Below are 13274 nucleotides of genomic sequence, written 5' to 3'. Positions count from 1 at the left end.
AGCCGAGTAAATGTTTACTTGACCAGTCTAATTGAATTTACTATATTTTATACTAAACCATTACACCTCAAAGAGAGTCTAATTAGTTAACTCAAGCTTGTAACCTCTCGACAGCTCTCCATTACACCCAGCCTTTGAATTTAAAGAGTGGAAGATTATTCCAATCAGGAAAAAATACAGATCCCTGTGTCATGGGTTCCCAGGMAAATGTAATTTATGTTGCCTTTCAGATCTATAACGAAGGTAATTGCCTTCAGTGTGTTRTGCATGCCTTCGTGCCTCTGCTCACCCCAGAAGACGTGGCAATGCATCTATGGTTAAGGGTTTATTAACAGACAGAAAGAGAAATCCAAAATGTTCATGACTTCAGTAATTAGTGCCCTACACSGATGAGTCGGTAACTTTACAGGACTTTAGAAGCGATTAAGGGATTTATAAAGCAACAGTAACTCTAAATTTACATGGAAAAACTTACATGAAAAAATAAGAATTGAATGGCACCCAGAATTGTATTTTTTTCTCTAAATGGATATAAATCTTTCGTAAGGGGGAACCAGGAAATTGGCTGGTGACTGCAGACACGTTCATTCAAGCTGCAAGAAAGAAGAACTTTCTGCAAAGTACGGAGAGGTTGTATGGATTACAGACAGACTGATCTGTTTTATCATTGTTCTGCTTCTGATTTTTTTTTAATTCTTGCTGCAGTGACTAGCACATATTAGCCAGCTTTAGTTCATGGGACAGTAGACTTCGTACTTCATAAATACTTTTTCAGTGAGTAAAATGAATGGAAATACTAAATTTGACATATTTTATTATGGGCTGTATTACAGGACAAAGCAGACACACAGAACAAACAACTCTATGCATTGCTCACTTTTAAAGGTGATTTATACCAAGTAGACCTAGAGTTAAACATGTTTGGTGGGGTTGTATTGTATTTTCTCTTACTATTAAACCTGCAAACTTCTTACAGTTTGCAGGTTACATTACATTTTAACATAAAAACAAGAGAAATGCTGCTTTTAAGAAGCAATATCAGTCAGTGAGCTTTTTATTTTTCGACAAGAGTGAGAATATGCATAGTCAAGCAAAATCCTGACTGTAATGCACATTAAATTTAGATACATAAAAGAATTAAGAGTGCTTTGCMAGGTAAGATCCACTAAAACATCAAGCTTTCCAACTAAATCTTGTTGGCTTTTTATCCTATTATTTTTGCTTTCACATAAAATAGTTATTCTTTTCTCATTCGACTTTTTCATATGGAGGCTTGTTGCAGGRTTGCTTACATTTGACAAGAAAAAGTAGGAACTGCCTCTTAAGCCACATGACAAACAAAGTCGAGTCTAAATCTACCCAGAGCTGGAAGCTAAATACCAAGGGATGTGGAGAGTGACTGAATGCCTCCATCAGCTTATAAAGCTGCGAGTCCAGCCAGCACAGGTGTCCACAGTCTCACTGATGGACATCCTGCCAGTCTCCCTGAGGGAAAGCACAGACACAGACATCATCAGGCAGCAGTGCATTAACTTATACACCCTTCACTATAATTCTGTCTTCCTCCTGACTTTCATTTTCCATCCATCCCTTTGACAGCAATCAAAATGATTATGCTCCCTGCAGTACTATATTAATTAGTCTGAAGCAATTTAGAACCACTATAATTAAAAGCTGCAGAAGATATTCGTGTAAGGAAGTGCACGTTCTTCATACAGACTCTACACACATGGAAAAAATATGACGRGGGAGTAATTCTTCCCTGACATGTAGGTCCAGCTTATATATTTTTTTTTATTTCTATTTTTACTGTCATTAATGTTACAGTCAGTAATTCTATACTGGAGAGCAAATTCAATTCAAAAATACTAAATTGATCCAAAAGGAAAATGAAATGTTGTAATTCTTATTGTTCAAGGTTMTAAAAACAGTTGGTGTAGATGGTGATGGCTGTAGGCAGGGAGGATCTCTTGTATAGCAGAGCTCCTTTTGCAGGATTTGATCAAGTGAAGCTTCTTGAAAATCCCTTCTGTGTTGAGTGATTCAGGAACCTCGCTGGTCAATGACACTGGTCAGTGATCCTGGGGACATGAGCTTGGGATCACTGAACTGCAGGATGTGAAAGAAGGATGGGGTTTGAAGAGAAACATTCAACCAAGTGGTTAGGACATTTGACCCATTAAAACTCATCCTTTCATGGAATACATTTATTTGTGTACAATCATCCATTGTTAATTAAATAATTCCTATCTCACTTTTAAGGTGGACATTCTATGTTGAGACAACTTTTAGTAGTGGAAGGATTTTTTTGAAAAAAAAAACAAACTTTTTACTCCTACTCTTTTAAAGAAACAGTAGCTTGTCACTCAATAATTTGCCAGATGATATCCACATAATTAACAGCCAAGGGAAATGATTCCCTGCATTGATCAACAAAAATGATTATTGCAAAACCCAAATCTCGAGTGGCAAAACCGTGACATCTGTGGAAATGTTTGACAAGAAATTGTAAAAGAATTAGACCAGATCGATGGAAGACAAAATGTGAATGCAATTTCAGACTTTCTTCTCCAAAGTGTTGATTGCAAACCGCTCTCTTAAATGGGCGGAAGAAAAGTCACCTTTCATTCCATCTAACTGTACTTAGAGCTAATTGCTGTCTTAGAGGGACAGAAATTAATTTTTGAAAGGTCTTTGAAGTGCCGACAGTGAAGCTTTACTGCCTTTTGTGCTTAGTGCAATTACTTTGGCAGCTGTATGACGTTCTTTTCTTGAGCCAGATGAATAGTCATCAACCTGGACTTTAACATTGAATCAAACTGAGGGGTGTTGCTATTAYCATGAAGCCCAAAGATAGTTGTGTCCTATAAAACTACTCTGATGCCGAAGCAAATCTAGAGTTAACATCACTGTTGTGCAAACACCAGCCATTTCATCTTCCCTTTTTCTCGTATAATTTTATTGAGGATTCTCATGTGTTAGGGTCAATACTGGATGCGGATATTGAATTTCCTTATTAGCTGTTGCCCATTTCCTGCATGCTATAAGAGAAAGCAGCTGCAGTCGACATTCACTAAGGCTCCAGACTCTGATTAGCATCATTAAAAAAAAAWAAAAAATCCTGTTTCATGAAGTGAAAATACAGCTGATAGATGGATGAATAGATGGAAGGCAGCAGTTAAAATTCTTATTGGTGTTTTTAATGTTGCACAAGCACAAAATGACTTAACTTATATTCSACAGTCTATGTTTTTAACACCAATTTGGAGTTAAATGAGGGAGACTGATGGTAAGCAAAAAATATTTATTTGCAAGTGTTTTTAGCAGCGCTAGAAGAAATAATGGAGATGTRCACATTCGCACAATTTTTAAGCATGTGCGATGAATACATTATTGAAATCAGTTTTTTGTTTTAAATAAAACCTTGTGAAGGTAGTTTTATTTTTATTTTTTAGTTTAATATTTTTATTGAAATGATATAATGTTGAAACTTAATCTGCCAGGTGCATGAATAATTTCAAGCCCAAGTCTCTACAGCAATGTAGAAAACGTTATGACAGCAGCTCAGCCAAATTAGTTTTTGSACAACAATTTACCCCCACATGTTAATTTAAAGCTCTACTATGGCTTTAAAAAAATCTACATAAACTTCAGGAGCTCAACTATRAAGTTTTGGGGCATGAGATTTAAAACATCTTAAAATTATTGCCAATGCTCTGTTCTGACCTTGCATTTTAATCGGCCTATTTGCATATGTGTCCATCGTTATCACATTAAAGCTTATTGATGTGTAAAGTTCTGCTACATGAATACATCGTCTCAGCATTTTCAAACTTGGAACCTTTTAGCTTTTGATTTTGGAACCACTTGAGAGGACTTCTCTACTTGTGGAAGAGCAGCTAAAGACATTCGATAAATGCTGTGTCCTTGAACAAGATGCTGTGTTTTTCCCAGCTGGGCCAGTGCGTTTTTTTTTTTTCCTCTGGGACCTTCTGATGGAGATTGCCCAGATAACTTTGTAACACAAACTACTGGAAATTAACTATGCTATACCTATTGGTAACTTGGATTAGAAAGGGTTGGCATTGTTTTCAGCTTCAATTTTAGGGATCTTGTATTGATGTATTTAGAATCCTGCCTCTAACACCAAATTACGCTTTCATCTTCTTTGTCCTCTGTATCAGTAATATTGACACATTTAAATGCAGTCTATGCTTCCTCTGTCATTTTTTTAGTTCACTAATTTCTTTCACTAGCACATTACCCAGAACATCTAATTTACACTATCTGGAAATAAACTGCACTGTATTGATTAAATTAAGTGTTACTTTTAAGTGGCACTACCCTTCTACATTCATATAAATACATCCTTTTGCTTCAGTAAAAACCACATCACCATTGCTATAGGTAGCAGCCAGAATAAAGAATAGGGCAACTTGTCGAAATATTTGAAATACTTCATATCTTCAAAAACCACAACAAGATGAAGTAAGAGTTAAAAGTCATCTTTGTTTCGGTGCATAAAACTGAATTTGACACATTTGTGGATTGAAAGGTCTCCACCGTTTCGCCTCTCCTTAATAAGTATGCTTAAGACTGATTCTTTACGTGCAATGATTTTTTTATTTGGCTGAAAGAAAAGCAAAGTAAATTTATGAAAAGTCTGGATTTCCAAGTTGATCCCAGGGGAAAGGTGCCATAATATGACATAGACAGGTATAGTGTGGCATACACAATGTATATTCCACACATATGCATTGCATACATCATGCCTTTTCTGTGACAGTACCCCGGATTTGGAAAAGCCTTCCCCTATATTGGTAGGGGCATTTTAAGACTAAATTAAGACATGTCTTTTTACACAGGCGTTTAATAATATGTAACATTGTGTGCAGTTACTATATTGTCTTTTGTCATGGAATCATTTTAATGAAAAGTGCTTTGGTCTTTCTGGCTGGGTGTTCCTACGCGCTGTATAAATAAACGAATGAATCAATCAATCAATCAATCAATATTCTACATATAACAAGAAGAGTCACCAAGTGTGGGTAAATGTTCAGTTTTGACAGAGTAGAATAGAATAAAAATGCGTTGATGTCCCCCACTGGGGTGTTTAAGACAGTTTCAGTGGCTATGAGAACTGTTTAGGCTGTATCAGTCAATATGAATCCATTGTTATATGAAAAGTTGCTTAAAAAGACTTGTTTGTAATAAAACTATAGCAATGAACTAAAAATAGACATATAGGAATATAAGAAGGCATAAWATGGACAGATATAAAATAATTTAAAGCGTTAACTGTTATAAAAAAGCAAAAAAGGGGGGAGAATGATGGACAGGTGCAAATTATGAAGGTAGATTAGGACATGAAGAGCTCTCGACAGATTAACAAGMTATATTTTTAATAGTCCCTAACAGGCCATTAAAGGCTGAGTTCTTATCATCAGTTAACCTACCAACTATTTTAAGTGGATACTCCAGAAGCAAATCAATGCCAGTCGAGACATTTTAGTAAGCTGATCTGAAATTGCCTAAGGCCTACACTCTGCCAATATACAMCTCTGTCCATTAGTTGAAATATATGCAACTCATGGACAGTTGCATATATTAATAATTGATGCTAGTAGAAGATATYAATAATTGATGCTACTACAAAACACATGATAAGGAGACTGCTGCAGCAAGATGGAAAACTGATGTGCTGCAAACTTTAGGGATCGGTGTCGGCTGGAGTTTAATACCCTCTTCTTTTTTATACCACAGCCAGTCAAATTGKGAGTTTCTTGACTCGCATAAAAAACAAATCCACAAATTGGGACAACGGCCCAACTAATGAGTTACACTTTCAGTCTGTAACTGCAAAAGCTGCCAGGTTTGTGTCCTATCGCCGGCTGTTTCAGGGCAAAACCTTAGTGGCATTTCTGGAGTTTCACTACAACATGAGTTAGAGTTTTTGGGAAAACAGAGTGTTGGCCTATTTCTGTGGCGCTCTGGGTCATTTGTTCTAACTAAATGTAATGATCAATAATTCCTGAAGTTTTGCACCTATAAAATTCTGCCATTTATTTTACTGTGAAAGTAGATAATTTCCTTTGTTTCCTGATCACACGTGCGCTGTCTCCTGTGACTTGTTAGGTCACATGTTTGTTAGTTCATTAGTAGACATTAGATCTTCTTGTTCATGAATCCTTGACTTGGTAGTTTCAGTAATGCACARCACCTTCCAAAAGTACTTATGGCCCTTGAACTTTTTGCATATTGTTGTAGTCAATCACAAACGCTTTATTGGGATTTTTTGTCATAGACCAACATAGAGTACTGCATGACTGTAAAGCAGAAAAGTTACGCACAGTTTTGAACTTTTTCGGCAAATGATCATTTAAGAAGTCTGTTGTACCAATTTTTTAGGCTAACTGATTTAATCATTAAAACGGTCTTTCATTACAATTTCACCTGTAGGGTTTTTTGGGGGCTACTTCCAACCATCTTTGCACATTTAGAGACAAATATTTCTTGTCCATTGTCTCTGCAAAAYGAAGTTCACTAAGATTATGTACAGTGTGTGGCATATGAACATAAATTTTGAAATCTTGCCAAAAGTTCCTTTCAGTACAGCTGTTTATTTATGGTTGTCTTTCTGTGAGAAAGTGAAAATCTGCCCTGGTCTTTTGTAGCCTCTTACAAATGTTCTTCTTGGCCCGTCTTGCATTTATCTCCATTCATCTTTCCATTGTCCTTGACCAGCTTCTCCGTAYTTTAGAAGAAAAGCTTTGGCACAGCATGACTCAGCCACCATTATTTCAAACAATGACACGATTTAAGGCTATTAGTTGTCAGCAGATAGTGTTTTGTGTAATGTCAAAAAAGGTAACATTTTAGCCTCATATGAAGAGAGGATTTTCACTTTGTGYCCAAACTGTGTGCTGTGTTCCTTGGTTTTCACGATGCCATTTGTTGTCAAGTAAACCTTTGAAGCCTTAACAGAGCAGCTGGATTGTCTATTGTCTAATTAGGTGACTTCTGAATCCAAGTGGTTATAAAAGGCTTTGTTTTGKGGAAATGGTGTAGAAAAGCTGTGTGCTTATGCTTGCCACACAGATTTTTATTCGGACAGAATTTTRAAAACCACATATAATTTCTCTTCCACTTCACAGTCATGCAACTGCTTTATGTTGATCTATTAAAAAAAAATGCCTCAAAAGTTTAGGCCCTTGTGATTGTAACATGACAAAATTTAAAATTGTTCAATTAATGTGAATACTTTTGATAGACACTTTATTTAATAAAAAAAAGATTATCTTAATGCCAGAGTATTATTCTCAGAAGTGAGCCGAAGACTGAAAATGCTTCACTTTCCCCCTTTGCRTTTTTGCTGTATCACCCTGGAATTCATTCACCACTTCCTGCTGTTGGATGAGGTCTTACTTCTCAGATGAAACCAAATCTCTTGAAATTAGAGCACCCTCCAACATCTCAGCTAGGATTGTCTTTATGTCACTGCCTCCCTGCTCCAGAAATCCAACCCATTCCCCTCCCTTGAGCGCAAAGCTGGAAACCAGACCCTACCCTGCGCAAACCTCACATGAGCATTCAGTTTAAGTGAACCGCACTGCTATCCTTACTCTTCAGTATAGCTGTACATCAGCCAAAACCGAATAGAATAGAATAGAATAGAATAGAATAGAATAGAATAGAATAGAATAGAATAGAATAGAATAGAATAGAAAAACAACCTTTATTGTCCAGCAAAGGGAAAATTCAGGTATCACATACAGTAGACCTTTAGCCTAGATTGGAAACTTGCAGAAAATGGGGGCTCCAGAGGAAGAAGCACCGCGTCCACCGTCAGATATCACCGTGTTTGGGGCCAACTGTACCCTCCATGGCCTGAGTCACATCTTCTTGCCCGGTGGAGTGACTTTTCGGCGATTGCTTTGGGCTGCTGCATTTTGTTCATCTCTTTCCATCTTCCTCCTCCAGGTAGCGGACCGTGTGATTGAGTATTATCAGTATCCCTATGTCACCATTCTGGATGAAATGGACAGTCCTGTCATGTATTTCCCGGCCATCACCATGTGCAACTACAACAGCTTTCGCAAGTCCAAGATTTCAAGAAATGATGTCTTCTGGATGGCCGGGCTGCTTGGTGTGGAACAGGGGGACTTTGATGATTTCATGGCTGTTTTGGGACAACCCACAGACAACAGCCAATTTTTCCCCACCAAAAGYTTCGACATGTTGGATTTTGTGAAAAGGACAAGCCACGACATAGAAGAAATGTTGCTTGACTGCAAATATAGAGGCAAGGATTGTGGTCCGGAGAACTTCACAACGGTATGTAGGGATCCCTTTGTGGAGTCGGCCTAAAATTAATCATCGTAAAGCGCCCCAAAGAGCATGGATTTCTGGATCAGTATGCTGCTAAAGACTGAAAAAGCTTTGAAAAAATATTCTACAATATGCTGTGAGCAGATTATTCACATAAATATTTATTAAAGACATTTATAAAAAGGTAATCRGTTACAAATTTTGCATTTAAAGACAAACTATTATTAAAATTAAAAGCCTAAAAGCAATATTTGACAAAATGTAGCTGATCCTTCTTTAGTGCTCTTTTATCTATAATAGCACCACTTTTAAAGAGTGTGTATTTGGAACGAATGTTTGAATTTAAGGGGAGCATTAAGCTCAKAGAGTTTAGACCAGGAAAGATTCTAAAGAGTACTAAATATTTACTTCCTTGTTATGATGAAAGCAGGAAAATGCTTCCTAAATGTGATGTCGGGCTTCATATTTTGCCCAGTTCTTCGTTGTGTGACTTCTGGCAATATGTTTCTTTTCTTGAACCATAAAACTTTAGTTAGCTTTCTTAAAAGTATCCTTAGAACTATGTGAGCTGCTGAGGTGCCATATGGTGCTGCAATTCTCTGTTGACATCATGCATTATGAAGCAAACATATGCTGTTTTCAAGCCCAGCAGTGTTTTCAGCACATTATTGTTTTCCTTTGTTAATACAAAAAAGAAAAACTTACTTTGCCACAGCAACGGCAGTAAATATACAAATGTGTTATTATTAGACAAAGAGAAATGCATGTAAATTCAAGAAATATTGCTGTCATTTCGAAAGGTGCTATTTTTGCAAATAAGTCACTTTTTAAACCATTTACTAAAGAGATAAAATAATATAATAAAAAAGTAGATAGAATTTAATCATTCTGCTACAAAGGGACAAAGGGAGGATTGTATTCAAATGCATTTAAGCGATTAAATTTGAACCATTTCAGAGGTGCAAGATGTGTATTAATTACGTATACACGGAAAAGTGACAGTAATGGTATTTGTGGAGACAATGGTTAATATCGAAATCTGAGATTTGGCTTGTGAGCTTGCAGCCAGCCTGAGGCGTTTAGAAGAGCTTCACTGTTGTAACGAGTGCACCGATCTGAGTCATCACCCTAAAAACAAAACAGCAGATTTTGATATGGCTGTGGTCAGTACTGTGACCTTGGCTTTTTTCACATCCTCACATTTAAAGGGCAATTTTCAGATAAATGTCGGAAATTCGAGATGCACTGGGGGCCTAAGTATAGAGGGGCCTAATTAAAGATTCATGTAGCTGCCTGAATTCCCCCTCCTCGACTTCCTCAGTCTGCTGATTTTAATGTGGGAGGCTCAGAGATGGCACTGAACAGAGATTATAGCCATCATAGACTTCAGCATTATCGCTGCACCGTGACTTTCACAAGGTCTGGAAAATATCTAAATTAGTTCACTGAAATGTATTCATCAAATCACTTCTCCTGTGGATTTATCTGCAGTGATACCCTGTTATCCTTTCCCTCTTTAAATCACTATTTTTTTTTTTTTTTTGCTAAACTAGCTAATAGAAATCACAACACAAACTACTTTAATGGATTATCATGGATTATTTTTGCTTTAATAGCTTCAGAATATGAAAATGACAGTGTGGGTAAGGATCACACAGCTGCACATCTGGCAGTACATTTGCCGTGTTGCATGAAGGTTGCCTGGGTTCAAATCCTGGCCTGGGGTCCTTTTGTATGATATTTGTCAGTTGACTGTATCTTAACCCTTTGAAGAAGAGTTCCTTGCAGAAATGCTGCAGAGTCCGTCTTCATTAGATTTCAGACAAACGTCAGTGTTTCCATGAGAGTACAGTGCTTGCAAAAGTATTTTCACTYCTTGAATTTTTCCATATTTGGTCAAGACTTGAGGCCAAGGCAGAGGTTCACCTTCCAACAAGAGAGTGACCCTAAACCTCTGGTCAGAAGGGTTTGGATCAAAGCATATGAAGGATTAGAATCGCCCCGTTAACCCATACTTATGTTCAACAGAGAAAGTGTGACAAGGTTCATGGATGCTCTCCTTCAAATCTGACCAACATTTAGCAACTTTTAGAAGAGGAATGTGCAAAACTGGAAGAGTTTTGCACATATTTTGTTAGATCTTAAGCTGTAGCTGTAGCAAAGGTTGGAAAGACAATGTACTGACTCAGGGTGGCTGAGTAGAAATGCACAGCTTTCAGATTAAAATAAGTGACACATTTTGACAACCTTGACRGCTTTTCTTTTAGATTGAGTTATACGCAACCTTGTGTTGGTGAATCACATAAAATCTTTATGAAATACATTGACGTTTGTAAATGTTGCGTCACAAATTGTGGAAAATTTGAAGTGTATTGAATACTTTTACAAGGCAACAGTATACAAGTCTTGCTTACGCTGTTAAAGATAAAAAGTATGAACAAGTGAGCTCAGTTATGGTGCATTCTTGTAGAGTCTATTTGTGAAGAAACTGATGTCAGAGCGGGGGAGGGAGGATTTACGGTGAAGTGAGAGCACCATGAACTGTAGCATTGATAGATCACTTTCATCATATTTCAAACCAATCTACTCATTTATTGCAAACTTCTTCGGGGATTTGTTTGTGCTTTTCCGAGAAGCTGTGTGGATGTTTTCTTGCATACAAGCTAACAAAGTGAAACGCATTTCTAAATRCTTGTGCAGCTAAATGCCTTTCTTAGAGGAGGGATTGTTTTTCTGCTAGATAATTTTCATCCATCTTKGTGCTTTAAATACAGTCTTTGAGTTGATGTCTGATTGATGACCTCATTAGCACTGAAGACTCTGAGATCTGTATGGCCGCCCTAAACTGATACTGTGGATTAAACCTGCAAGACCAACTCTGACTAAATAAATAATCTCCTGCATGTGTATGCAGGAAGCATACTGAAGTCACTGTAATATCATTTAAATCGATCAGCAGCTCAGCACTTTAGCAGGCTTACGCCACTGCAGAGACATTCTTGAACATTTATCCTATTACTATTCATCTTGTATGTTGTGACTAGACTTCCTGTCAATGCATTARATCCAGTGGAAACTAAAGACCTTTGGCTTATGTATGCTTTTAATAACACTTTAGGCTTGTTTMTAGTCTCCAAAAGCATGTGGTGTTTTATTTAATGCACTGCAGTATAGTTTGGAGGAGGAAGTTAGCTTGGAGGTCAACCAAAGAGAAAGKTAGAAAAAAAAGATGGCGGAAGTGAAGTTTGAGTGTCAGATCCAATCAGTTCAGCTGCAGAGAAAGACAGAAAATACGCAGTGTGGGAGATGCAGGCTGGAAGAAGGTTAAAAAAAGGAGAGCTCTAAAACAAAATGGAAACARAGCAAGGAGGGGAGTAAACMGAAATGGAGGCTGTGCCGTGCTTAGATTGAGGTGGGACTGGGACTGAGCGCAGGAGCATCATTGTGATTCAGACTTGCTCTGGAGTCGAGCCAGCACCGTGATGCACAACTGGAAGTATTAGAGGAGATGAAGGGGAGAGCTGTGTGAAGTAGCACGAAATTACAGAGCTGCCTGGAGCACGTAAAGAGAGAGAGCGAGGATAAAGTGAATGTCCACAGTGCAAATGATGAAATAAACAAATTCGAGGCAGTAAGCTTGGATGACAGACCAGATAACAAATATCTAATGTGTTTCTACCATTACTCAGTGTCGGTAAAGCCCAGTGTGGGAGTCACAGTTACAGTAAGTGCAGCATTGGCAGTGTGATCAATGATGCTGAAGAGGAATACTGAAGGAATTCATTGCAGGTTCGCAGTGTGAGAATGCTTTTTGCTGACTAGCACATCAGGCAGCAGATACTACCAGAGGCARACATTAAAGGTGCCAGTTGACAGAACCTCTTAAGTTAATTAGCTTGTTAGGTGGAGGCACTGGGCACAAGAACCGCTCTGTCCAAAACCAATAGAGCTATTATGTGATGTWATAGATTGCCTGTCTCTTTCCAATGGGAAGTTTGACCAAGATCATTGATTATAACTGGAATTTAGGGGAAAATGATGAGGGTAAACCACAAAGTCACATTTACAAAATATTTCAGTGATTATATGTAGTTTCWTTTTTGCTATCTGCTTCTTTGAAAAAAAAAAAAAAAAGCTAGTATCTCGTCTCTGTACGCAGTAGTCCAAACAGTTCATTTACTCCTTGAAACATTTGACATTTTGTTATCACCAAACTAGTCCTTTTACTTACTTTAGCTATAACTACGTTTTCAAGAACTGTCTGTGCTGAAAATCACACCCCCATAATCTGCTGCTCCTCTTCAAAGCGTTGAGATGTTGTTTTATAACCTTACTCTGCTCTCACCCTTTTCCCCAACTTTAGATTACRTAATGACTAATAAGGTAACATCTGAAGGCATTTGGTTATTTTGTATTTTATTTAGGGTTATCAGAGTAAATGAGGCTGTATGCAAATATATACCACATATTTCATTAAGGTTTTTATTCATAAAAAATKTTGAAAACCATTTTCAGTTGAMTTATTTTGCTTTATATTTATGCAACATATTTTTTTAGTGTATCACGTATAACTTCAATTCCATCAACGCTTGTTTTAATGTAACAAAATGCCATTAGATTTCTAAGTATTTCTAAGTGTATGTACCATAATGTGCATGTTAAAATTTGAAATAAATGTGTATTATGAGCTAATCAATGTTTAAACTTGGACTTTAAATTCATTGTACATGGTGAAGTGCCCTTTAAGTCCACATTTTCCTTTGTCTAATTTCTGCCTGTGTGAGCAAAAAGGGATTTAGGAAAAGATATCAAAATCATCCAGCTAAGCATATAAGATGGGAACATGCTGGAGAAAAATGCCTCCAGCAAATRAAAATTCCCCGTGAGGAAATTTGAGAAGTGAGTTTATCAGCGTGTGACTGCAGACTGCGGACCGAAAGCTTGAG

At 37.3% G+C, this 13274-nt stretch overlaps 1 protein-coding gene across 3 annotated transcripts in view; it reads left to right on the top strand.

The window, feature by feature from the left end:
* The window catches only part of asic1c (acid-sensing (proton-gated) ion channel 1c), a 111753-nt gene that overhangs the window by 57773 nt on the left and 40706 nt on the right, over positions 1-13274 (top strand). The window contains exon 1 of one of the 3 annotated variants that reach the window (XM_008434284.2): positions 7703-8334. The exons of the other annotated variants lie outside the window; for them this stretch is intronic. Within the exon in view, the coding sequence (XP_008432506.1) occupies positions 7810-8334 (525 nt within the window). The 5' untranslated portion in view covers positions 7703-7809. Of the gene's footprint in view, positions 1-7702; positions 8335-13274 lie in introns of those variants that run through there. 3 annotated transcript variants of the gene reach the window in all.

This window comes from Poecilia reticulata, linkage group LG17 (genome assembly GCF_000633615.1).
Source record: "Poecilia reticulata strain Guanapo linkage group LG17, Guppy_female_1.0+MT, whole genome shotgun sequence".
In the NCBI taxonomy this organism is placed as follows: domain Eukaryota; kingdom Metazoa; phylum Chordata; class Actinopteri; order Cyprinodontiformes; family Poeciliidae; genus Poecilia; species Poecilia reticulata.
The sequence above is the reverse complement of the archived record's forward strand: the minus strand, read 5'-3'. Positions and strand labels throughout refer to the sequence as shown.